Raw genomic sequence first — 22,326 nt, forward strand, 5'->3', positions numbered from 1 at the left:
AATTTAAATTTCAATTATGGAAACAACTCATGGACAGAAACGAAGAAAGAATCTCTGATAACCCTTCCACCCCACCTTTGGTCAGACCTGCTCTGAGCTCCCTGCCTGCCTTCTGGCCATTATCCCCTTATACCAGTGTGAATAAGCCGCTTGGCCAGGGAGCCTGAAGTCCAGGATTCTGGGTTAAAACAATCTCCTTCTCTGGACCTTGGTTCTATCATTTTAAAATTTCAGTTCTCTAGCCCAGACCTGGGCCACATTAGGGTAAGTAGGTGGTGGTGGGCAGTAAGGAGGGTCCGTGGTCCTATGATTTCTTTTTTCTTTTTTTAATTGAGGTGGGGTCTTGTTATGTTGCCCAGGCTGGTCTCCAACCCCTGTCCTCAAGTGAGTCTCCTGTCTTAGCCTCCCAGAGTGCTGGGATTACAGGCATGAGTCACCATGCCTGGCCTGTTTTCTTAATAAACATCTTACTTATAATTTTTCTTCATAGCTGCTCGTTTTAGTTTTTTTACACTTTCCTCTTTCTGAGACAAGCAGCTGGTTGTGCCTCTGGTCACTGGAGACATGTGTTGGGTACTGGCCTGCACAGCACCCAGCAGCCCAGGCCTGCCCTCTTAGCACTCGCAGAACATGGAGGTCACAGCCAGCTCTGGTGGCACTCAGCTCTCAGGACCCTGGGCCCTCCCTCCAGGGTCTCGTAGTGCTGGGGTGGGGTCGTTCTGCAGAGTGGCATTTCCACCCCAGGCCACAATGCAGTCCCCAGGACTGCCGGGGAGTGGGTTCCCTTCAGTCAGGTGTGCTTTAAGAAATGCTCACAATGGATACTTTCTGTTCAAAACAAAGGAAAAAAGGGGCACCATGCCCCCCATCTTCATCCTTTCTGTTCTTCCCTACTCACCCCAATCTTCAGACACTCCAGTGGCCAGAGGTGGCCTTCATTTGCAATTTGATGTGGGCATCTCCTGTTTTCTGTGTGCTTGTGGGCATTTACATATGTCACTTTAAAAAATTAAATAAAAATGGGGTCATGGAGATCCCCTTCTGCATGTTCCCTTCCTGCAGGTCTGATGGGGCCGTCCCTCCCTGCTGGGGAGCACAGCTTGCCCTCCCTCCCCTCCTTCCCTTCTGGCGTTGCCTGCTGGGTGCCATCGGAGCAGTCCTCATTACTTCCCACTTTTGCCCAGCGTCTGCTGCTGTGACCAGTCGCATACACATGGACACCGTGGGGACTGCCCCTCCATACAGCCCCTCTGTAAGCTTAGGACCAAGGCTGTCTCTCCAGTCTCCCTGGCCCACGCCTGCCCCGGCATCCTCCGCCCCAGCTACACTGGCCCCCAGCTCCTCCTTAAACACGACAGATATTCCCACCCCAGGGCCCTTGCACTTGCTGTTCCTCGTGCCTGGATTGCTCTTCCCGCAGATATCTGTGGCCACTCGCTTCAGTCTTTGCTTAGATGTCACCTTCCCATGAAGACCTCCTCTGGCCCTCATTCCCTGGTGCCCCCATTGTCAGGGCACTGTCTGCCTCCTTCCTTGGTTCCTTTTTCTCTCTTGCACCCCAGGCTAGCTGGCATGCATTTGCCTGGTTTTGTCTGTCTCCCACCCAACTGCCAGAGTATAAGCCCCTTGAAGGCAGGGATTTCTGTCTTCTCTGTTTATTGCTTGTGTTCCCAGAACCTTCAGCAGTGCCTGGCACCTGGTGGGGGCTTAATAAAAGGTTTCTGAATGGATCAAGGCTCTGAGATGTCCTCAATCCTGACCTGGCCAGCTCCCAACCTGGGGTTCATGGCTGCCTGCCTGGCATCCTCATTCCCGCCTCTCGTCATAAGCATCCCTCACCCCACCCTGCCTGAGCCTGTGTTCGTCTCCCCCCATGATCCCTGCGCCATGCATGGGACTTCATGCCACTTGCCTGGGGGTGCCCAGCTGCTTCCCACCAGAGGGGCCCGGGGGCTGAGGGGGAGGCAGTGTGGTCCCTGAGGCAGCTGCACAGCTGTGTCCCAGCTGTGACACAGGGTCTGGACACAGATGAGGCTGGGGTCGAGACTAGCTCTGCTGTGACTTCGGATGAGTTACGCAGCATTTCTGAGCCTCACTTTCCTCATCTGTAAAGTGGGCTGTGGTAGCAGTCACCTTTCAGTGTTGAAGAGTTCTGGGCCACACACAGTAGGCCCTCAGGAGGTGGCTGCTTCTGCTGTGTTTTTTTTACACTTGCTGTGACCTCTGGCTGTGGGCCAGGGCGAGGCTGCTTGCCTCTTCCCGTGGGAGTGGTGGCTTCTAATAGGTAATTGTTCAGAGCCCTCTAGAAACAGGAGGGAGGCCCAGTGGTGACCCTGTGAGCTCTTCCTTTGGAGGGGGGAATGTGCCTGTTACCTGAGCTAGGAGGGTTCCAGGTGGCTTTCTCTGGCTTGGCCCTGGAACTGCAAATGGGCCTTAGGCTTCCTGGCTGGCGTTCCACAGCAAACTCTCAAAAGGAAAGGGAGAAAGCCCACAATTCACTGTGAGCTTTTGTTCCCAGACACTAATCCCAATTCCACTGGGTGTTTCAACATGCCCAGAGCACCGAGCTGCCTCCCCAGGCCTCCAGCAGCTGCTTCCAACCCTAGGTGAACTGCGGGGACCCATGGCCACTCCCCAGCCTTCCCCCTTTCAAGCTTGGGCCTCCTCTGGCTGCCTGGGAAGTGTCTCTGCTCTCTTTGCCCTTCCATTCTCCTCCTCTGTGGCTGTTCTCAGCGTCTGCCTAAACCACAGTCCACAGGGGCAAGACAGAGCCGCTGTCAGAATCAGATGCAGTCTTCTCACACCCATGAGGTCTGGCAGGACCTGCCCCTGTTCCTTCACCCATCTCATCCCCTCTGATCTCCCCCCAGCTCCTCTTCAGCCACTGTCCTCTGCACTACTTTTCCACCTGCTAAGTGTGTTTCTGCCTCAGGGCCTCTGCACTTGCTGCTCCCTCACCTGGAGGGCTCTTCCCCCGTCTTTGCTCAGTCCCCACTTCAGTCCAAGCCTTGCTCAGATGTCACTGCCCTAAGGGCCATCCCTAACCCCCCACCTGAAGCAGCCACACCTCATCTCTAGCTGCACTCCCCACTCACCTTCCCTGTGGTGTTCTCCATTTTTCTATTTATCTGACCTACCATGTATTTAACAGCTTTATTGAGATATAATTCACATATCACATAATACACCAATTTAAAGTGTACAGTTAAGTGGTTTTTAGTATATTCACAGTTGCACAACCATCGTCACAACCAATTTTAGGACATTTTCCTCACCCCAGAAAGAAATCCCATACCCATTAGCAGTTGCTCCTTTTCCCCTCAAGTCCCCAGTATTAGTCTGTTCTCACACTGCCATAAAGAAATACCCAAGACTGGGTAATTTACAAAGGAAAGAAGTTTAATTGACTCACAGTCCCACATGGGTGCCGAGGCCTCAGGAAAGTTACAATCATGGCAGAAGGCAAAGGGGAAGCGAGGACCTTCTTCACATGGCAGCAGGAGACAGAAGCAGCAGCAAAGGGGAAGGAGCCCCTTATAAAACCATCAGATCTCATGAGAACTCACTCACTCATGTTAACAGCATCGGGGAAACCACCCCCACGATCCAATCACCTCCCACCAGGTCCTTCCCTTGACACGCGGGGATCACAATTTTAGATGAGATTTGGGTGAGGACACAGAGCCAGACCATATCATCCCCCATCCCCTGGCAGCCACCAATCTAGTTCCTGTCACTATGGATTTGCCTATTCTGGACATTTCCTATAAATGAGATAATAAACTCTCTAGTTCTTTCTGGCTGGCTGCTTTGATTTAGCTTCATGTTTTCAAGGTTAATCCCCAGTTAGAAGTGTATCATTTCTCTTTATTGCTGAATGATACACGATTGTATGCATAGAACACATTTTATTTGTCCATTTACCAGTTGATGGACATTTGGGTTGCTTTCACTTTTTGGTTATGAATAATTCTGTGATGTACATTTGTGTACAAGTTTTTGTGTGGACACATTTCATTTCTCTGGGATATATACCTAGGGGTGGAATTGCTGGGTCATATCATAACTCTATGTTTCACCTTTTGGGGAATTGCCATACTGTTTTCCAAAGGGGCTGCACCATTTTACATTCCTACCAGCAGTGTATGAGGGTTCCAGTTTCTCCACGTCTTCACCTTTGATTCTAGCCATCCTAGTGGGTGTGAAGTAGTATCTCATTTTAGTTTTGATTTTCATTTCCCTAATAGCTAATGATGTTGAGCATCTTCCTGTGTGCTTGTTGACCACTTGTGTATGTTCTTTGGAGAAATGTCTATTTGGATCCTTTGCCCATTTTTAATTGGATTTTTGTCTTTTTATTGAGTTGTGGGTGCTGTTTATATATTCTAGATACCAGTCCCTCATATATCTGATTTGCAAGTATTTTTTCTTATTTTGTGGTTTGTCTTCACTTTTTTGATGATGTTCTTTGGAGTGCAAAAGATTTTTTTGTTTGTTTGTTTTGTTTTTTCGTCTTTTTTTTTAAGATAGGGTTTCGCTGTGTCACCCAGGCTGGAGTGCAATGGTATAATCACAGCTCAGTGTAACCTCAGACTCCTAGGCTCAGGTCATCCTCTTGCCTCAGCCTCCCAAGTAGCTGGAACTACAGGCGTGCACCACCACTCCTGGCTAATTTTAAAATTTTCTGTGAGATGAGGTCTTGTTGTGTTGCCCAGGCTGGTCTCAAACTTCTAGCCTCAAGTGATCCTCCCACCTTGGCCTCTGAAAGTGCAGGTGTGAGCCACTGTGCCCCACTAAAAGTTTTTAATTTTGATGACATTCAATATATCTATATTTTTCTTTTATCACATGTACTTTTGGTATTATATCCAGGAAATAGTTGCCTAATCCAAGGTCATGAAGATTTACCCATATGCTTTTTTTCAACATTTTATAGTTTAGCTTTTACACTTAGATCTTTGATCCATTTTCGGTTAATTTTTGTATATAGCATGAGATAGATAGCCCCCCGCACCACCCACCTCACACACGCACTTCATTCTCCTGCATGTTGATATCCAGTGTCCCAGCAACATTTGTTGAGAAGACTATTCTTTTTCCCACTGAATTATTTTGGCACTGTTGTCAAAAATCAATTGACCATAAAAGTGAAGGTTGGTTTCTTTTTTCTGAAACAGTCTCCCTCTGTCGCCCAGGCTGGAGTGCAGTGGTGCCGTCTTGGCTCACTGCAACCTCCGCCTCCTGGGTTCAAGTGAGTCTTGTGCTTCAGCCTCCCAAGTAGCTGGGATTACAGGCACATGCCATCATGCCTAGCTAATTTTTGTATTTTTAGTAGAGATGGGGTTTTGCCGTGTTGGCCAGGCTGGTCTCTAAGGTTTATTTCTAAACCTTTGTAAACTGGATAATCTCAGTTGTATTCCATTTGTGTCTGTCCTCATGCTAGGACCACCTTTTCTTGATTATTGTAACTTTGTAGATATTTTGAAATCAAAAGTGTGAATTTTTAAATTATGTTTTACTTTTTAAAGATTATGTTGACTATTCTGGTCCCTTGGATTTCCATGTAAAGTTTAGGATCAGCTTGTCAAAGTTCTGCCAAGAAGCCAGCGTGGGGCTTTGATAGGGATTGTGATGAATTTTAGAACTATTTTGGAGTATCATCTTAACAACATGTCTTCCAATCCATGAGCATGGGATGTCTTTCCACTTATTTAGGTATTTAATTTCTTTCAGCAATGTTTTGTAGTTTTCCAGAGTGTGTATTTTGTACTTTATTAAATTTATTCCTATGTATTTTTTTCTTTTTGATGCTGTTGTACGTGGAATTGCTTTCTTCTTTTCACTGTAAATGTTTGCCAATATATAGAAAGAATTGATTTTTGTATATTGATCTTGTATCCTGCAACTTTTCTGAACTCATGCATTTTTATTTTTATCTATTTATTTTTTTGTTCTTTGTTTGTTTGTTTGTTTATTTTGAGACAGGGTCTCACTCTGTTGCCCAGGCTGGAGTACAGTGGTTTGATCTTGGCTCACTGAAACTTCTGCCTCCTGGGTTGAAGAGATTCTCCCGTCTCAACCTCCCGAGTAGCTGGAACTATAGCTACCTGACCTCAAGTGATCCATGCCCACCTCGGGCTCCCAAAGTGCTAGGATTACATACATGAGCCACCACACCTGTAATCATGTATGAGGCCAGGTATCATGTATTGTGGCCCATGCCTATAATCCAGCACTTTGGGACGCCATGGCAGATGGATCACTTGAGGCCAGGAGTTCGAGACTGGCAAAATCTCATCTTTACTAAAAACACAAAAATTAGCCAGGTGTTGTGGTACATGCCTGTAATCCCAGCTACTCAGAAGGCTGAGGCACGAGAATCACTTGAACCCAGCAGGTGGAGGTTGCAGTGAGCCGAGATCATGCCACTGCACTTCAGCCTGGGCAATAGAGTGAGACTCTGTCTCAAAAAATAATAATAATAATAATGGCCAGGTGTGGTGGCTCACGCCTGTAATCCCAGCACTTTAGGAGGCCAAGGGGGGGCAGATTACATGAGGTCAGGAGTTCAAGATCAGCCCGGCCAACACAGTGAAACCCCGTCTCTACCAAAAATAGAAAAGTAAGTCGAGCGTGGTGGTGGGCACCTGTAATCCCAGCTACTCAGGAGGCTGAGGCAGGAGAATTGCTTGAACCCGGGAGGCAGAGGTTGCAGTGAGCTGAGTTTATGCCCTTGCACTCCAGCCTGGGCAATGAGAGCGAAACTCCATCTCAAAAAAATAAATAAATAAAACAAAATAGTTTTTTAGTGTATTCCTTAAGGGTTTTCTGTATAAAAGATCAAGTCATCTGTTAATATAGTTTTAGTTCTTCCTTTCCACTACTAGGTATTTTTCTTGTTTATTCGGTCTTCTTCTTTCTCCTCCCACCAGAATGTAAGCTGGTTACTGCTGTGGTCCCAGTGCCTAGAATAGGGCCTGGCACACACTGGTGCTCAGTTGTTTGATGATGAATGAATCATCATCATGAATGAATGAATAAGTGGAGCCAGCATGACTGGGCTCAGGTGATGCCTCCAGCCTAGGGCCCCCACTCCTGTGGCACCTGCCTATAGGGATTAGATCTGTCCCTTCCTCCCGTCTTCAGCCCTGACCTTTTCTGCTTGTCCCCAGTCTTGGTTGCAGAGGGTTGTTGGAGCTCACCCTCCTAACAAGCTAGGTGCATTCTGGTGACATCACAGAGCCTTCACCAGGCCAGGCACTTCGCAGGATTTGTTTCACTCAGTGCTCCCACAACAGTGGCCACAACAGGGGCGGTGTACCCCAGTGAGTGTGCAGGGTATGGCCCAGGTCTGCCTGCCCTGTTGGCCCTTGTCACCGCCTTGGCAGGAGCACAGGGTAAGCCTTGGTCACATCCTCAAAGCCTTGTGGAGCCTAGAGGGGGCTCCTCATAGAAAGTGAGGCTTAGGGGCTTTCATTGGCTAAGGAAACGGGACTCCCTCATTCATGCTGTTTCCTCTCTCTGGAACTGTCTCCTCCACCTGGTTACTCCCCAGGCTCATTCTATCCTGAGCTTGAATGTCACCTTCCCTGATTCACCTGTTCCCCCACCCTCTCCTGGTGACACTGAGTCATCACTGGGTAAATACAGTCTGCAGTGGCTCATCCCAGCACCTGCTTGGCACTTAGAGACCTGAGCGGTGCCTCGGGGCAGAGCAGGGTACTGCAGGCCCCACAACGCCACGGGTTCTCCTTGCCAGGCTTTCCCGGGCTCCCGAGCCAAAGTGGCGACTAAGGGCCCTGACTCTGAAGTCATACAGTCCTGGGTTTAAATCCTGCTTTGTCAATCACTGGGGATGTGAGCTCGAGTGGCGGGTAGGGTGGCCTTCTCTTGGAGCTTCAGTGCCCTCAGCAGTAGAAGGGGTGGTATAGAGCCCACCTTGCAAGGCTGCCATGCAAAGCAAACCTGGCGATGCTCAGGGGAGGCTTGGCTGCAGCCCTCTCCGACCCTCTGTCCTGAGGCCTTGATCTGGCAGTTAACCCACTCTCCTCAGGTCACTTCCTTAGCTGTCCTCTTGGCGGTTCTGGTTAGGTGGGATGAGCTGGAGATAACGTCTCTCACACTGTCTCCTCCCTTCCCTGGCCGCCCCTTCCTGAGCACGGGCTCTGCCAGGCAGGCTGTATGGAGATGGGGAGCTGCTCGGGGATGCAGAGCTCGGTTCTGCCATGTGCCGCTGCCACCCCCAGATCCTGCCAAGGCCCCCGCAGCAGTTGGGAGGGGCTTGGATGAGCTGCTGCCACTGGCTCCCACTCACCCCCAGAGCACAAAGCATCTCTCCAGTAAAGGGGTGCTGAATTTTTCAGCATGGTCATGCTCTCCAACTCAGGAGGAACCAGGGGGCTAGAAGACCAGAGCCCTCTGCTTAGTGTTGGTGAAGCTGAAGCCCCCAGGTAGCTGTCTCCGCACCCAGAGTCCAGCTGCTTGGGTTAATCCCCATTCTGCTCTTACCTGTGGTGGGCCTCAGGTGAGGGTCTTAGCCTTCGGGCCCCCGGCTTCTTTGACTGGAGATTGAGCTGATGATGTGGCTGCTCTAGGCAGAGGTTGGAAAGGTTTGGCATGACCCCCTTTCTCTGGCACTTGGAGCAGGCTCCAGGGCCTGCTGGCTCTTGTGAAGTTCTTTGAGCAGCGCCTGGCACATGGGAAGCACTGTGTGGGCATCGGCTGTTGTTACTATTGCCATTGTTGTTATTAGTGATGAAGAAGGGGGCTCTGGAGTCAGGAGGAACCAGGCTTCAGGCCCAGCTCAGCTATCTACTGGCTGGGAGGTGTGGGGCAGCTTCCCTGGCCTCGGTTTCTTCATCTGTGAAATGGGCTGAGAAGTCCAGCCTAAGACCGTTGTGAGGGTCATGAGGCAGTTGGCAGAGCCTGGCTTTGGAGGAGGTAATGGCAGTGCAGGGAACTGCCCAAGGTCTCAGAGCAAGGTGGCGGGAGCAGCGCTGGGTGCAGAGGGAGGCTCTGCAAGTTGCCAGGCTTCCTGGGGAGGGACAGCTGCCCTAGCTCACCTCACCCCTGCCTTGTGTTTGTCTCATTTTTACTACGTTTTTGCTGTTGTTTTTACAACAACTACATGAGTACATTCTTGTGGTGAAAACACAGCTACTTTGTGACACAGAGTGAAAGTGAAGCTTCCCACCGCCTCACTCCCAATGGGCAGGGCTCTTGCCATGTCCCTGGTACCACATGGGGTCCCCTGGTGCGGATGTGTGTGCTTGTGCTCACCTGTCGCCTCTGGCCCGCAGGGAGGAGGTACAGGAGAACTGCGTGCGGTGGCGAAAGAGGTTCACCTTCGTGTGTAAGATGAGTGCTAACCCGGCCACCGGCCTGCTGGACCCCTGTGTCTTCCGCGTGTCTGTGCGCAAGGTGAGGCCAAGGGCGCGTGTGGGGCTGCTGGGCTGGGCTGTAGGCCCCTCCCCTCATGAGTCCGCACCCCCAGCTGAAAATGGGGTGAGTTGCTCTGCCCCTTGCCCTCCTCCCCTCAGATCTGCGGGGACTGGGGGAGATGCATGAGGTCCCTGGGATTCCCCAGTCAACTTGCTGCTCGTGTCTCCCTCCCTGTGCAGGAGCTGAAAGGCGGGAAGGCTTATTCCAAGGTAAGAGGGGCTGTGTGAAGGGGTAGTGGGATGGAATAGGGGGCGGCACGGGACAGGCACAAGGGAAGCCTCCAGCCCCTTCTCTGCCACAAGCAAGAGACACTCAGCCCTACCTGAGATATGTTATTTTTTAGAAATATCTTTATTGATGGCCTTTGCACTCAATATAAAGGCGGCATGTGGTTGTTGCAATATAAGTGGTACAGAAGTTCACAGAGCAAAAGGGCCAGTATCTGTCCCCTTTCCTCTCTCCAGGCCTCTTTCTGGGACCCCATTATTGGGATAGATTAAGACCTTTCCAGACCTTGTAAGAAGAAAAAAAGGAAATATATCATACAAAGAGAGCAGCAAATAACATGTATGCGTGTGGTTTAAAGAAATGCAAAATGAGCACCCTCTGTGTGTACTGAAGTGCATGCAAACAATATGATTTTTTTTTTTCCTCTGGAGACAGAGTCTTGCTCTGTCGCCCAGGCTGGAGCGCAATGGCACAATCTTCGCTCACTGCAACCTCCCACTCCTGGGTTCAAGCAGTTCTCCTCCCTCAGCCTCCCGAGTATGGCTGGGCATGGTGGCTCACGCCTATAATCCTGGCACTTTGGGAGACTGAGGCAAGCGAATTGCCTGAGCTCAGGAGTTCAAGACCAGCTTTGACAATACGACAAAACCTCGTCTCTACTATAGATACAAAAAAATTAACCAGGTGTGGTGGTGCACGCCTGTAATCCCAGCTACTTAAGAGGCTGGGGCACAAGAATCGCTTGCACCCGGGAGGGTAGAGGTTACAGAGAGCCGAGATCGCGCCACTGCACTCCAGCCTGGGTGACAGAGTGAGACTCTGCCTCCAGATAAATAAATAAATAAACAGATTTGCAGCTTGGTTTTTTACTTAATCCATCCTGGGCATCTTTTTGTGTTATCACAAATTTCCATGTGCTTTCTAATGGCAGCCGTGTCCCATGGCATGGCTGGCGATGGTTGACTCAGCCAGCCCTGCTGCTGGACATGTGGATTGTTACAAGGGTTTCACTGTACCCACAGACAGTTCAGCCCTACATAGTATTAATAAGAGCTTTTCTACTGGGCAAAGAGAGAGAAGACAGCTCTGGCTTTGAATAAGCCTGCTCTGCCTTCCATCCCTCTTCTCCATGGTGGACCCTTGGCCTCCCCTCCTCAGCTCCTGGGAGGCTTAGCCCAGTGGCAGGAGGGTGGGCTTCATCAGCTGGGAGGGGAAATGCCTTCGCCTCACCTCTCACCCGAGGGAGGTGCTATACAGGGCGCGGCCCTTCCCACTGACCGGAGCTCAGGAACTCAGCCGGCTGGGCCGTGCACTCTGCCCTGGCCTGGGGCGCTGACGTCCCTCTCCAGAAGCAGAGGACAGTATGGCTAGAACCAGGCTGTGGAGGGTGCTGTCACAGTGGAAATTTCTCTGATTCACATGGGTAGCCAGGAGAGGAATTACCAGCAAACACCTGGGAGCATCTCGCCTCCACTGGCAAACATTTACCAGGCACCCAGCATGTGGCAGGCACTGCCAGGCCCCTTCCCTTCTGTTCTGTAATTGAACTCCCACTGCAGGCTTTACTCCCATTATACACAGGAGGAAACTGAGGCCCTGAGAAGTGGCTGGACGTGGCGCTGATCGGGCCTAGTTTCAGTCCTGTCTCTGTTGGGTTAGCTGTTTGGCCCTGGGCAAGCTTCTTCCCCTCCCTGAACTTAGTTTTCTTTTTCTTTTTTTTTTGAGACGGAGTCTCGCTGTCGCCCAGGCTGGAGTGCAGTGGCACGATCTCGGCTCACTGCAAGCTCCGCCTCCCGGGTTCACGCCATTCTCCTGCCTCAGCCTCCCGAGTAGCTGGGACTACAGGTGCCCACCACCTCGCCCGGCTAATTTTTTTTGTATTTTTAATAGAGACGGGGTTTCACCGTGTTTGCCAGGATGATCTTGATCTCCTGACCTCATGATCCGCCTGCCTCGGCCTCCCAAAGTGCTGGGATTACAGGTGTGAGCCACCGTGCCTGGCCTCTGCGAACTTAGTTTTCTCATCTGTAAAATGGGGATCAGTCTGAGTCCATGGCGGGGCTAGGATCTGAATCCAATTCCCTGATTCTGGAGTGTGTGCCCTGAACACTGCAATAGAGACTTGCAGGCAGCAGTTACTTGACACCCATCCCTGATTGGTTCGGTTGGGTTCAAACATTGGTTCAAACATTTCGTTATCTATCTCTTCTGAGCCTGTTGTGTCTGGAGCAGAGCTGGGCAGGAGGTGGTAAGCAGAGGCTCTGGGGCCTCCTAGACCCTTTGCAGAGGGAACTGGAGATGTCTTCCAAGTCCCCAAGCCTGGCACCACCTCGTTTCAACCTCACTTTCCCCTCCAGGTCTAGCAGACTTGGCCACCATCCACAGGGCCTTCTTAGTGCATGCCCTCTTTGCACTTACTCCCACTTCCCTCCCCATCCCTCGATCCTCTGTACAGAGTTCCCGAGGGCCTGTTCAGACCCTGAGCTCTGCCCAGCAGCCCCTCACTCTGGCCTCTACCAGGGCGCCTTCCCTGGGGCTCCTGCTCATCCTGCAGTGCCCCTCCCTTCCCAACCCCTGTGGGGGTGTCCCATCACTTTCCCCAGCACTCACTTCCCACAGGCCTTCCCTCCTCCCCTGCCTGCTGACCCGGCAGCTCCCGACAGCACGGCCTTGTTTCCCAGGGAACAATGCATCTGTGTCACGGACAACAATGTCCTTTCATGTCAGGCGCACTGGCCCCGGTGCACGCCGGGACGTGGCACAAAGGGTGCTTTGTGCAGCTCAGGGATGTGAGCTCCTGGCTTTGCCATGTTGGTGCTGCCGACCCGGGGCTTCTGTCCTTGGGTCCCAGTTATGCAACAGTCAGTCGAGGCTGTGGGGCGGGCCCAGGGGCTTTGTCTGTCTCCCTCCCCAACTCTTGCCAAGTTACCCTTTTGGGCTTCTGCCAGCCAGGAGCCCACACTCCCTCAGCCCTCCCACACGCTCCTCTTACCTCCTAGCTGGGCTTCGCTGACTTGAACCTGGCAGAGTTTGCAGGCTCGGGCTCCACGGTGCGCTGCTGCCTGCTCGAGGGATATGACACGAAGAACACTCGCCAGGACAACTCCATCCTTAAGGTACCAGGGATCCTGCCACCTCTGCCACCCTGACCACGGGATGGGGACAAACCAGGCTGCTCATCAGAACCCCCTGGAGGATGGTTGTAAAAAATACAGGCCTTACCTGAACAGGTAGACATCGGGAAGGTGTGAGCCCTGGAATCAGGAAACCACTATCAGAGGGAGGCCTGGCTCCGCTGCTAGCCTCAGTTTCCCCATCAAGGTCAGGGAGGGGGCCCTGACAGTCTCCAGGGTTTGGCAAGTGCCTGCAGTGGGTTCACGTCATGCTGACTCTGCATGCCGTCTCTTCTCTCGTGGTCCCCTGACAGCAGCCCCATGAGCCGTGGTATCTTTGATTAGTCCCAGCTTCAAATGGGAGGGAGTTAAGGTACAGATGTTAAGTCATTTGCCTGGAGTCACAGATAGAGCTGGCACCTGACCACCAGCCAGTTGACTTCTTGGCCCAGCTCCTCACCCTTCCCCAAGTGACACACGGTAGCCTGGCCCCCAGTGGATTATCAGTGAAAATGATGGCTGCTGAGGGCCCTGGGGGCAGGTTTCCGGTGGACAGGGCAGCCCCACCCCCAGGCAGCTGCCTTGTTGGCCTTTTGGGAACTGAAATGTCTGGGTGTCCGTCACCAGCACACCTCTCTTCCTCTGTTTCCACACCTTCCACCTGGCCGGGAAAACAGGCTGTCCCAACAGCGCCTCTGCAAGGGGACCCCAGAGAGAGCCTGTGGTATCTGGAGCAGAGCTGGGCAGGAGGTGGTGAGCAGGGGCTCTGGGGCCTCCTAGACCCTTTGCAGAGGGAACCGGAGATGCCAGAAAGGGTCCAGGCTGATTGTCTGGGAGCTGGAGCCTTTCAGCCTCAGTCAGGCTGAAAAGCACAGGCACAGTAGCCCTGTGCACCTTAGGCCAGATCAAGGGAGCCTGGGGGCCAGGTAGCCTTGGGTTCAAAGGAAGCTCCTCCACGTCCTGTCTGCAAGGTCTTGGGAGTCACTTCCCCTCTCTGAGTCTTGGTTCCCTCATCAACAGCCTTGGGCTAGCTAGGATGCTTTCATGGCCGAGTGAATAAGCCATAGAAAGCCTCAACCTAGTGGTCACCCTTTCTCTTTTTTTTTTTTTTTTTTGAGACACAGTCTCGCTGTCACCCAGGCTGGAGTGCAGTGGCACAATCTCAGCTCACTGCAAGCTCCACCTCCCAGGTTCATGCCATTCTCTTGCCTCAGCCTCCCGAGTAGCTGGGACTACAGGCGCCTGCCACCACGCCTGGCTAATTTTTTGTATTTTTAGCAGAGACGGGGTTTCACCGTGTTAGCCAGGATGGTCTTGATCCCCTGACCTCGTGATCCGCCCGCCTCGGCCTCCCAAAGTTCTGGGATTACAGGCGTGAGCCACGGCGTCCAGCCGAAAGCCTCAACCGAGTGGTCACCCTTTCATAAGTGGTGGCCTCAGGATCTGTGCCCCTCTTTTCCACCTGCTCATCCTCTGCCTTTCACTCCATCTCAGCCTAGATTTTAGGGCCCAAATCTTGCCACATTTGGGCTGTTGTTAGTTTGCAATGGCTTCATGCTTTTTTGTCAGACTTTCACCAAACCCTGCCCGCCACCTGCTGTGCCAGGCCCCATGAACCCTCTTCCCTCTCCTGCCTGCTAGGTTGAGCTCTGTGCTACTTACACAGGGCCGGGGGTGAGTGTGTGGAGAAGCTCACTGTCTAGGCCTGTAGCTGACGGCAGTCCACTCACTCTGCCAGGCGCGGGGCTGAGCCCAGGCCTCACCTTGCTATGCCCTCCCCTCTGGTCTGCCAGGCAGGCCTTGGTACCATCTCTGTCCTCCACACAGGGAAACTGGGCTCAGAGAGGTTAGGTGGCTTTGCCAGAGCCCCCAAGCCAGGAGGGGGCAGAGAGACAGGATTGGAGTCCAAGCCCTTCTGAGGCCAGAGCCGAAAGGCTGCAGGGGGCCCTGCGCCTGGGCGGGCTGTGGGTGGCCAGGGCATGGCTGATTGCTCCCCTCGCCACAGGTCACCATTGGCATGTTCCTGCTCTCTGGAGACCCCTGCTTCAAGACGTGAGTGCTGGCACAGGCCTAGGGAGCGGGTGGGAGCCCAGTCCTGGGCACTAGGGGTGGAGGAACAGGGATGCTGGGTGTCCTGTGTTTTCGTCTGGTCCTGAAGCGGGGCACCCTAGTCACACCTGTCTGTCTTCCCAAGGCCACCATCTACTGCCAAGTCCATCTCCATCCCAGGCCAGGATTCCTCCCTGCAGCTGACATGTAAGGGTGGTGGGACCAGCAGTGGTGGCAGCAGCACCAACTCCCTGACTGGGTCCCGGCCCCCCAAGGCCCGGCCCACTATTCTCAGCTCAGGTACAGTTCCTCATCTGTCTGCCCCTCCCCTGCTAGCGGCCCGAGGGGTTTACCTCCATGTCATGCCCAGGTCCCCAGGGAGACGCTGACTGAGGGGAGAGTGATGGTGGGAGGGTGATTGCAAGCTCCTGCTGGGCTGATGAGATCTGATCACCTTGTGCGTGCTGGCTATGGTGCTGGGCCCTGAGATCACAGCAGTGCCCTGGACTGAGACTGATGTGGCCTCCCCATCCTCATGGCCCTGCAGTCTAGCAGGAGAAACAGGCCTCAATCAAGTCATAGATAAATGCATGTCTACCTGCAAACAAGATAAAAGCTGGGGAAGACAGGCCCAGAAGGTGGGATCCATCCGGGGCCAGGAAAGGCTTCCCTGAGGATGTGGTGTCTGAGCTGTATTCGGGGGGTGAGGCACAGTATACCTGGCAGAGGGACGTGCTGGGAGCTCTTGCTCTCCCACGTGCTCTATGACCTTGACTGGCCAGTTTGCGTCTCTCTGTCTCAGTGTTCTTTGGAAAATGGGATTGGTAATAGCAATTACATCCCAGGTCACTGTGGGGATTAACTGTCCACATGTGGGCACCTGCCCAGCACATGGTAAGCACTCAGTGGGCGCTCTGTTTTTTGTTTTTGTTTTTTTAGACAGAGTCTCGCTCTGTCGCTAGGCTGGAGTGCAGTGGTGCAATCTCGCCTCACTGCAACCTCTGCCTCCCAGGTTCGAGCATTTCTCCTGCTTCAGCCTCCCGAGTAGCTGGGATTACAGGCGAGCGCCACCATGCCCATGTGCCCATGCCCAGATAATCTTTTTTTTTTTTTTTTTTAGTAGAGACAGGATTTCACCATATCAGCCAGGATGGTTGCCAGGATGGTCTCAATCTCCTGACCTCGTGATCTGTCTGCCTCGGCTTCCCAAAGTGCTGGGATTACAGGCGTTAGCCACTGCGCCTGGCCAGGCACTCTGTTTTCATTAAATTATCACTGGTACTAATGTTATGAAAAATGTGAACGAGCTCCAACCCCTAGAGGAGATGGCGTGGCAATTAGGAGGAGTGGGTGCTGCCAGGACAGGAGGCTCTGGCCTGCCCCCAAGTGTTTGCTGGGCCCCCTCAACCCTAAGCAGAGCCCCCAGAGGTATGAGCCTTGGACCTCCCGCAGGCTGATTAGTGAGCAAGGCGTCACGCGACAACCCTGATTTGTCGCACAGAATCAGAGCACAGGCCTCGTGTGGCCCAGCAGATGCTTGCCGAGTGATTCTGCCTCTGGGAACTGAGAGCGGTGAGGGACCCTCTGACCTCAAGGGCCCAGCCTTCCTCCACTCCCTTTTCCCCTGCAGACCCAGCCAGCTGAGGCCCAGAACAGAAAGCTGGTGGCTTCCCAGCACAATTACTCTCTCCAGCCCCTGGATGGGCTTCCTCAGAAGAGAGATGTGTCTGGGGACTAGGCCACCCCAGCGCAGGTGGTGCCTTCGTGTGAAGTAGAAGAGGCCCCTCCCCCAGGCAGGGTGGGACTTGAGTGCCCACTTGCCTCTGGAGCTGGCCTCCCCCCACATGCAGAGAACCTGTTGGGGACTTGAAAAGCCACATAGTTATGGATGGGCACACAGGCCAGCCTGGGGTGTCACAGGCCAGCCTGGGGTGTGTTGGGCAGGAAGGCAGGTGGGTACTCAGAGCCCTGGGTAGGTCCCACCTAGTCCCTTTTGCCTCCTGCTGGGGAGTGCCAGGAAAGTCTGTTTGAAGTTGGACTTACAGGTGACTTGGGACAGGACTGTGGGCCTGTCCCTTTGGGCCAGACTGCTCCCCCTCACCATGTCCCTTCCACTCCAACTCTGCTGACCCAGGCCCCTTCCAGCCTTGGGGCCTCTGCCGATGCTGTTCTCTGTGCCTGGAAGGCCCTTGACCTCTTGAGGCCTTAGCTGGCTCCCTCCAGCAATGTGTCCTGGAGGTCTGCCATTAAGGCCGTCTCCTTGGAGAAGCCTCCCCGTCCCCAGACTGGGCCAGACCCCAGTAAGCACTGCTCCCAGCTCTGCACCTCTCACTGCGGTTGTGGGTAGTGGAGGCAGTTTTTGTTCAGCGTTCTTCTTCCTCACTGACCTGTGGTGGGCATCCCACCCAAGTGTGCCCTCTGTGAAATGAAGGGACCTGGGTTCGGAGGGTGACCTGTGGCTCAGGCTGGTTGCTGCTCTTCTGAACCTGTTTTTCAGTCTGTTAAATGGCGCCCCGCCATGGGAGGCTCTGTGAGGGCACATTGTGAAGGGCGACAGTGAGCAGCACTGGGTGACCCCTGTCACCTCACCCCCTGCCCCTTCCTGCCTTCCAGGGCTGCCAGAGGAACCCGACCAGAACCTGTCCAGCCCTGAGGAGGTGTTCCACTCTGGCCACTCCCGCAACTCCAGCTATGCCAGCCAGCAGTCCAAGATCTCCGGTGAGTGGCTGCCTGGCCCTGCCCCCGCGGCCTCCTCCTTCCTCAGGATCCCCCATTATGACGCTCCCCTGCGTCGCCCCTGACAGGCTACAGCACAGAGCATTCACGCTCCTCCAGCCTGTCCGACCTGACGCACCGCCGCAACACATCCACCAGCAGCAGCGCCTCTGGGGGCCTTGGCATGACCGTGGAGGGCCCTGAGGGCAGTGAGCGGGAGCACCGGCCCCCGGAGAAGCCGCCGCGGCCACCCCGGCCCCTGCATCTGTCCGATCGCTCGTTCAGGTGAGGCCTACTGCTTGGTGCCCCCTGGGGAACAGACCCCTCCTGGTGGTGCCTTGAACCTCCACTTCTTTACCTGTAACACAGGGACCGTAAGGTCCCCACCTCAGAGGGTTGGGTGGTGACGATTCTACCAGCTGATGGCCCTGAATGGTGCAGCCATGCCCGGCGTGCAGCAGGTTCTGTTCATGGCTGCTCTTGCGGTTTTGCGGATCGGACAAGAGCACGATCTGCTGGGTGGCCTTAGGAAGCTGACTTACCTGCTCATTGCCTGGCATCCTCGTCTATGAAACCGGCTCATGATGGCAGCTGCACCCTATTGTGCATGCGAGGTTTCAGTGAAGTACAGCACGGAGTGCACAGGGACATTCTGAGTGCCGCTGCAGCTGACTGGTATTAGTGTTGTCGTTTTGTGCTTGCACCTGTTACTGCCCTGACCGTTGTGACTTGTCCCCCCACAACCCGACCCAGGCGGAAGAAGGACTCGGTGGAGAGCCACCCGACCTGGGTGGACGACACGCGGATTGATGCGGATGCCATCGTGGAGAAGATCGTGCAGAGCCAGGACTTTACAGACGGCAGCAACACCGAGGGTGAGCCGTGCCGGGCTGGTGGGGGTGAGGCCACCTGCTCTAAGGGCTGGCCCTGCCACGCTCAGCCTCCATCCTCCCCTTTGTCCCCACAGACAGCAACCTCCGGCTGTTCGTGAGCCGCGATGGCTCCGCCACGCTGAGCGGCATCCAGCTTGCCACCAGGTAGGGCAGGCTTAGGGAGGGGTCGTCAGGGTGGCTGGGGCTTGGGGGTGAGAGCAGAGTCCCCACAGTCCACTCACCTGGCCTTGAACGCCAAATCTTGTCGCCACAGTGTGACCCTGGGCCTGTCACGTCTCTGAACCTCCCTTTCCCCATCTGTCAGGCGGTGTGGACACCACCACCTCACCTGGGAGCCTGGGGCAGTGAGGGCACGGACAGGTTCGGTGGGTTCCCACAGTTCACAGGGTCACCTCCGGCAATGCCTGGTGCAGGGCTCGGCACATGGCAGGGGCCTCACACGTGTTTATTTAGAACCCTCCCTTCCCTTTCCTCCCAGCTGCAGGGATTCGGGAAGAATGGTGGTGGTGATGCCTCATGGGTTTACTGAACAAATCTTTCCCTAGCACCAGCTAGGCACTAGGCCCTGAGCAAAGGCCTGGTTCAACGCAGGCTGCTGCCTACACAGCATCCACAGATGGTGGGGGTAGATGGGACCAAAGTTGCGGGAACGACAGTTTATAGAGTGCTGCGTCACAGGCATTCATTTGGAGCATGTTGACTGTGTGCCTGGCTCTCCATGTGCTTTGGCTAACCGAATGAATGAGCGAGTGAGCGAATGAGCTTCCCACGGGCAGGCTGCTGAGGGCAGGTGGGGAGCCCGCCTAACATCCACATCCCCAGGGAAGAGGCATGGCCAGGCCGCTGCGCAGAGGCTACCCTCTCATGCTGCTCTGCTGACTCCTGCTGGCCACGGCCTGGAATGGCAGCCGTCATCTCCCAGTAGCCTCCTGGGCTGCTCTGGGGTGGGGGTGAGGGGGCGGTGAGCAAGAAGGAAACTGAGGGGCTGGCTTCCTTACAGGTTTGTAAACACACCCCTCCCTGGCCCCCTCTGAAAATGAGGAAGCATCCTGGGGAAAGAAACCAATCTGGTTGGGAGCGAGATCACAGCAGCTACATGCTGAGCCCCGAGAGTCCCTGACTCCAGGGCTGGGCCTGGGCTCGGCAGGGAAAGGAGCTGACCAGGTTTCCTGACTTCCCACTGCCCTCTTGGTCACCCTCACATCCCTCTGAGCCTCAGTGTCTTCACCTGTCAAGTGGGGCAGGGTGCAGTCAATCCCTGCCAAGGTGACCGTGAGGATGGGGTGGCACAGCCAGACATGCCCGGAAGGGCTCTGCAGGCCCCACAGACTCTTTTGCTTACTATCTGCGTCACTGTGGACAAGGGACTTACATCGCTGGGGCTCGGTTTTAGCTCCTTTGCAACACGGGGCTGGTTAACAGTAGCTGCTTGTGAAACACCTCCAGAGGCCTGGTCCAGTGGAGCGCTCAGGAAATAGGGTATCGAGGGGGACATGCTGACCTGTCTCTCACCTGCAGGGTCTCTTCTGGGGTCTACGAGCCAGTCGTGATTGAAAGCCATTGAGGAGCAGGTGTCCGCGCTGGAGTCCTGCTTTCTCTGGAGTCCAGACCTGCATCATTCCATGAAGAACTTCCCCTTCAGATCACCTCTGCGCCACATCTCATCCATGCCTCCTCCATGCACTCCAGTCCACATTCCCCGTAGCATCATTCCATTGCCCTCCCATCCATGCTGGGACCCTCCTGGCCCACCAAGGCCCAGGCACCACTGTGAATATTCTCCTCTGAACCACTAGAGGGCAGGCCAGGCAGGCCCGTGCAGCTTGTGGGCAAGAAGGAGCTGGCCAGGACCGGCGCTGCTGGAGACTGACCCAGCCCTCTGGCTGAGGACATGCAGCGGCTCCTAAATGTAGAGATGCCTGTGGCTGAGGGGCGTCTCTGCCTGTGTCCCCACTCACTCCAGGAGCGCTGGCTTTGGTCACATCTTAGCGGCGGGGCCTTGCTCCATTGTTCCCTTGCCCTGGTGGTGGGGGAGCCAGACCGCCTCCGGAATCCTGCCACCTGTGACTGTCTGACTGCTTAGTGCTTCAGCTGTCCCTTCCTTGTGTCCTGGGGGACCTGCTGGCGGCCTCTTCCTGGGAGCCATGACCTCAGACCCCACCCACACTCCAGATCGAGACCCCTGCCTCCCCCCGGCAAATGTCCTCCCGCTGCCTTGCAGCCTGCACTTTGCACATGCTCACCCCCAGCACAGCCCCGCTGGCCCCTCACCTCCACTTCCCTGAGCCCCTTCCCAAGGACTCCTGGTCACTGCCTGCTGTGCAGTCAGAGGCCCAGGGTCCAGCAGCCTGGCGGGAACGGGTGCTGCCTCTCCCTCCGGTTAGCTCCAGCTCAGGTCTCAGACCCGTGCTGAGAAAGGTCTGAGCACTGACCGTGCCCTCTGCCCAGGGCTGGGTCCTGAGCAGCTGGTTTTCCTGCAGGAAGGTTGGAGCAAGCAAAGTCCTTCTCTGCCCTCAGGGTCAGCTGCCCAGACTGGGGCGGATGCCAGAGAGGCAGGTGGGCTGTGGCTGGACTGGTCCGGAGCTGGCTTCCTTGCCAGAAAAGCCTCAGCCTTCCTCTGGAAGCATCCCCCGTTCTGGGCAAGGGGGAAGGGCTCCTTTAAGGGGTGTGCTTTCCCAGCAGGGAGCAGTCTGGCCCTGCCCCCTACTAAAGCCTCTGCTCTCAGCACTTTCCCCCAAGTCCTTGTAACTTGCTTGAAGGTGGGTTCTGGCTGCCAGCCAGTCCCTGGACAAACTCTCCTGCCCCTTTTAAACTTCACTCATTTTGTATAAACCCAGCAGGCTGGTGTTTACTTAGCCCTGTAGCTTTTTTCATTTTTTCTTTCCGTCTTTCTTCTTGAGTTCACGGTTCAATATTGCCTCCTCCCCCTGGTGAGGGGAGGTGCTGCTTTTCTGCCCCACCTGCTGGCTGGTTCTAGCAGCGCTGGGGCCCAGCTGGGGGGCCGGGATGGGGGCTTCTCTCTCTGGGAGGGGTGCGGGTGCCCTCCCCAGGCTGGGAGGGTTCCTTCCCTAGTTCCCTATCTGCCCCCGCTGGTGAGAGTTGGGCTTCTTGGTCTTGGAACTCCCTGGCATTGGGACCAGAGCATTTCTAGCATTTGTTGTTGTTATTGTTGTTTTACTCACCTAACCCTTAGAAAATGAATGTTAGAAGGTGCCTGCCGAGGTGGGACAGAGTGTTTGCTCGGGCTGGAGAAGGCTCTGCTCAGCCCTGAGAGTCCCTTCCTGCCCCACAGATACTGGCACTTTAAAAAGGAAGCTGACCACACTGTGTCCAGACGAATTGGCCCCCAGAAGATGGGGAGTTCTGTCCTGCCCTTCCGTGTCTGCGTGACCTCACCCAGCCTAGGAGGGAGGTGCATTCAGGGTAGATTTGCCTCTCATTCAAAGTTCTGGGGCTTTGGGCAGAAAACAGCCGGCTTTGGCACTGTTGGGGAGACTCCTCCAGACCAGGAACCCCAGAAGGAGACAGCCTGCCACATCCTCCCACGCCGGGCCCTGGGCCAGGGTGATTGAACTGAGAATTTGACCACAACCAAATTGATGCTGGCTGGAACCAGAGGCCAGAAAGCCTGGCCTTGTTGTCCCCATGTGGGAGCCCTGTCCTCAGCCCTCTTGTCCCCTTGAGCTCAGTGAATTCCCACCAGGTGCCCACAGCTCCTGGACTTCAAATTCTATATATTGAGAGAGATGGAGAGTATATCAGAGATATTTTTGGAAAGGAATTGGTCTATGCAATGTCAGTTTGGAATCTTCTTGAAAGTTTAACGTTTTTATTAGGAGATTTAAAGAAAATAAAGGTCTACAATATCTTTAGGGTTTTTTTTTTTT

The 22,326-nt window shown here is 54.4% G+C and overlaps 1 protein-coding gene across 2 annotated transcripts in view; it reads left to right on the plus strand.

Moving 5' to 3' along the window:
- Positions 1-22,311, plus strand: part of EEIG1 (estrogen-induced osteoclastogenesis regulator 1) — a 39,257-nt gene extending 16,946 nt beyond the window's left edge. For both annotated transcript variants that reach the window (XM_055270961.2, XM_063635897.1), the window contains exons 2-11: positions 9,300-9,420; positions 9,621-9,650; positions 12,669-12,785; positions 14,788-14,834; positions 14,977-15,131; positions 17,445-17,549; positions 17,636-17,831; positions 18,300-18,421; positions 18,514-18,583; positions 19,958-22,311. In XM_055270961.2, the coding sequence (XP_055126936.1) occupies positions 9,300-9,420; positions 9,621-9,650; positions 12,669-12,785; positions 14,788-14,834; positions 14,977-15,131; positions 17,445-17,549; positions 17,636-17,831; positions 18,300-18,421; positions 18,514-18,583; positions 19,958-20,003 (1,009 nt within the window). In that variant the 3' untranslated portion in view covers positions 20,004-22,311. The remainder of the gene's footprint in view (positions 1-9,299; positions 9,421-9,620; positions 9,651-12,668; positions 12,786-14,787; positions 14,835-14,976; positions 15,132-17,444; positions 17,550-17,635; positions 17,832-18,299; positions 18,422-18,513; positions 18,584-19,957) is intronic.
- Positions 22,312-22,326: the final 15 nt, after the last annotated feature.

Source organism: Symphalangus syndactylus, chromosome 3 (genome assembly GCF_028878055.3).
Source record: "Symphalangus syndactylus isolate Jambi chromosome 3, NHGRI_mSymSyn1-v2.1_pri, whole genome shotgun sequence".
Taxonomy (NCBI): Eukaryota; Metazoa; Chordata; class Mammalia; order Primates; family Hylobatidae; genus Symphalangus; species Symphalangus syndactylus.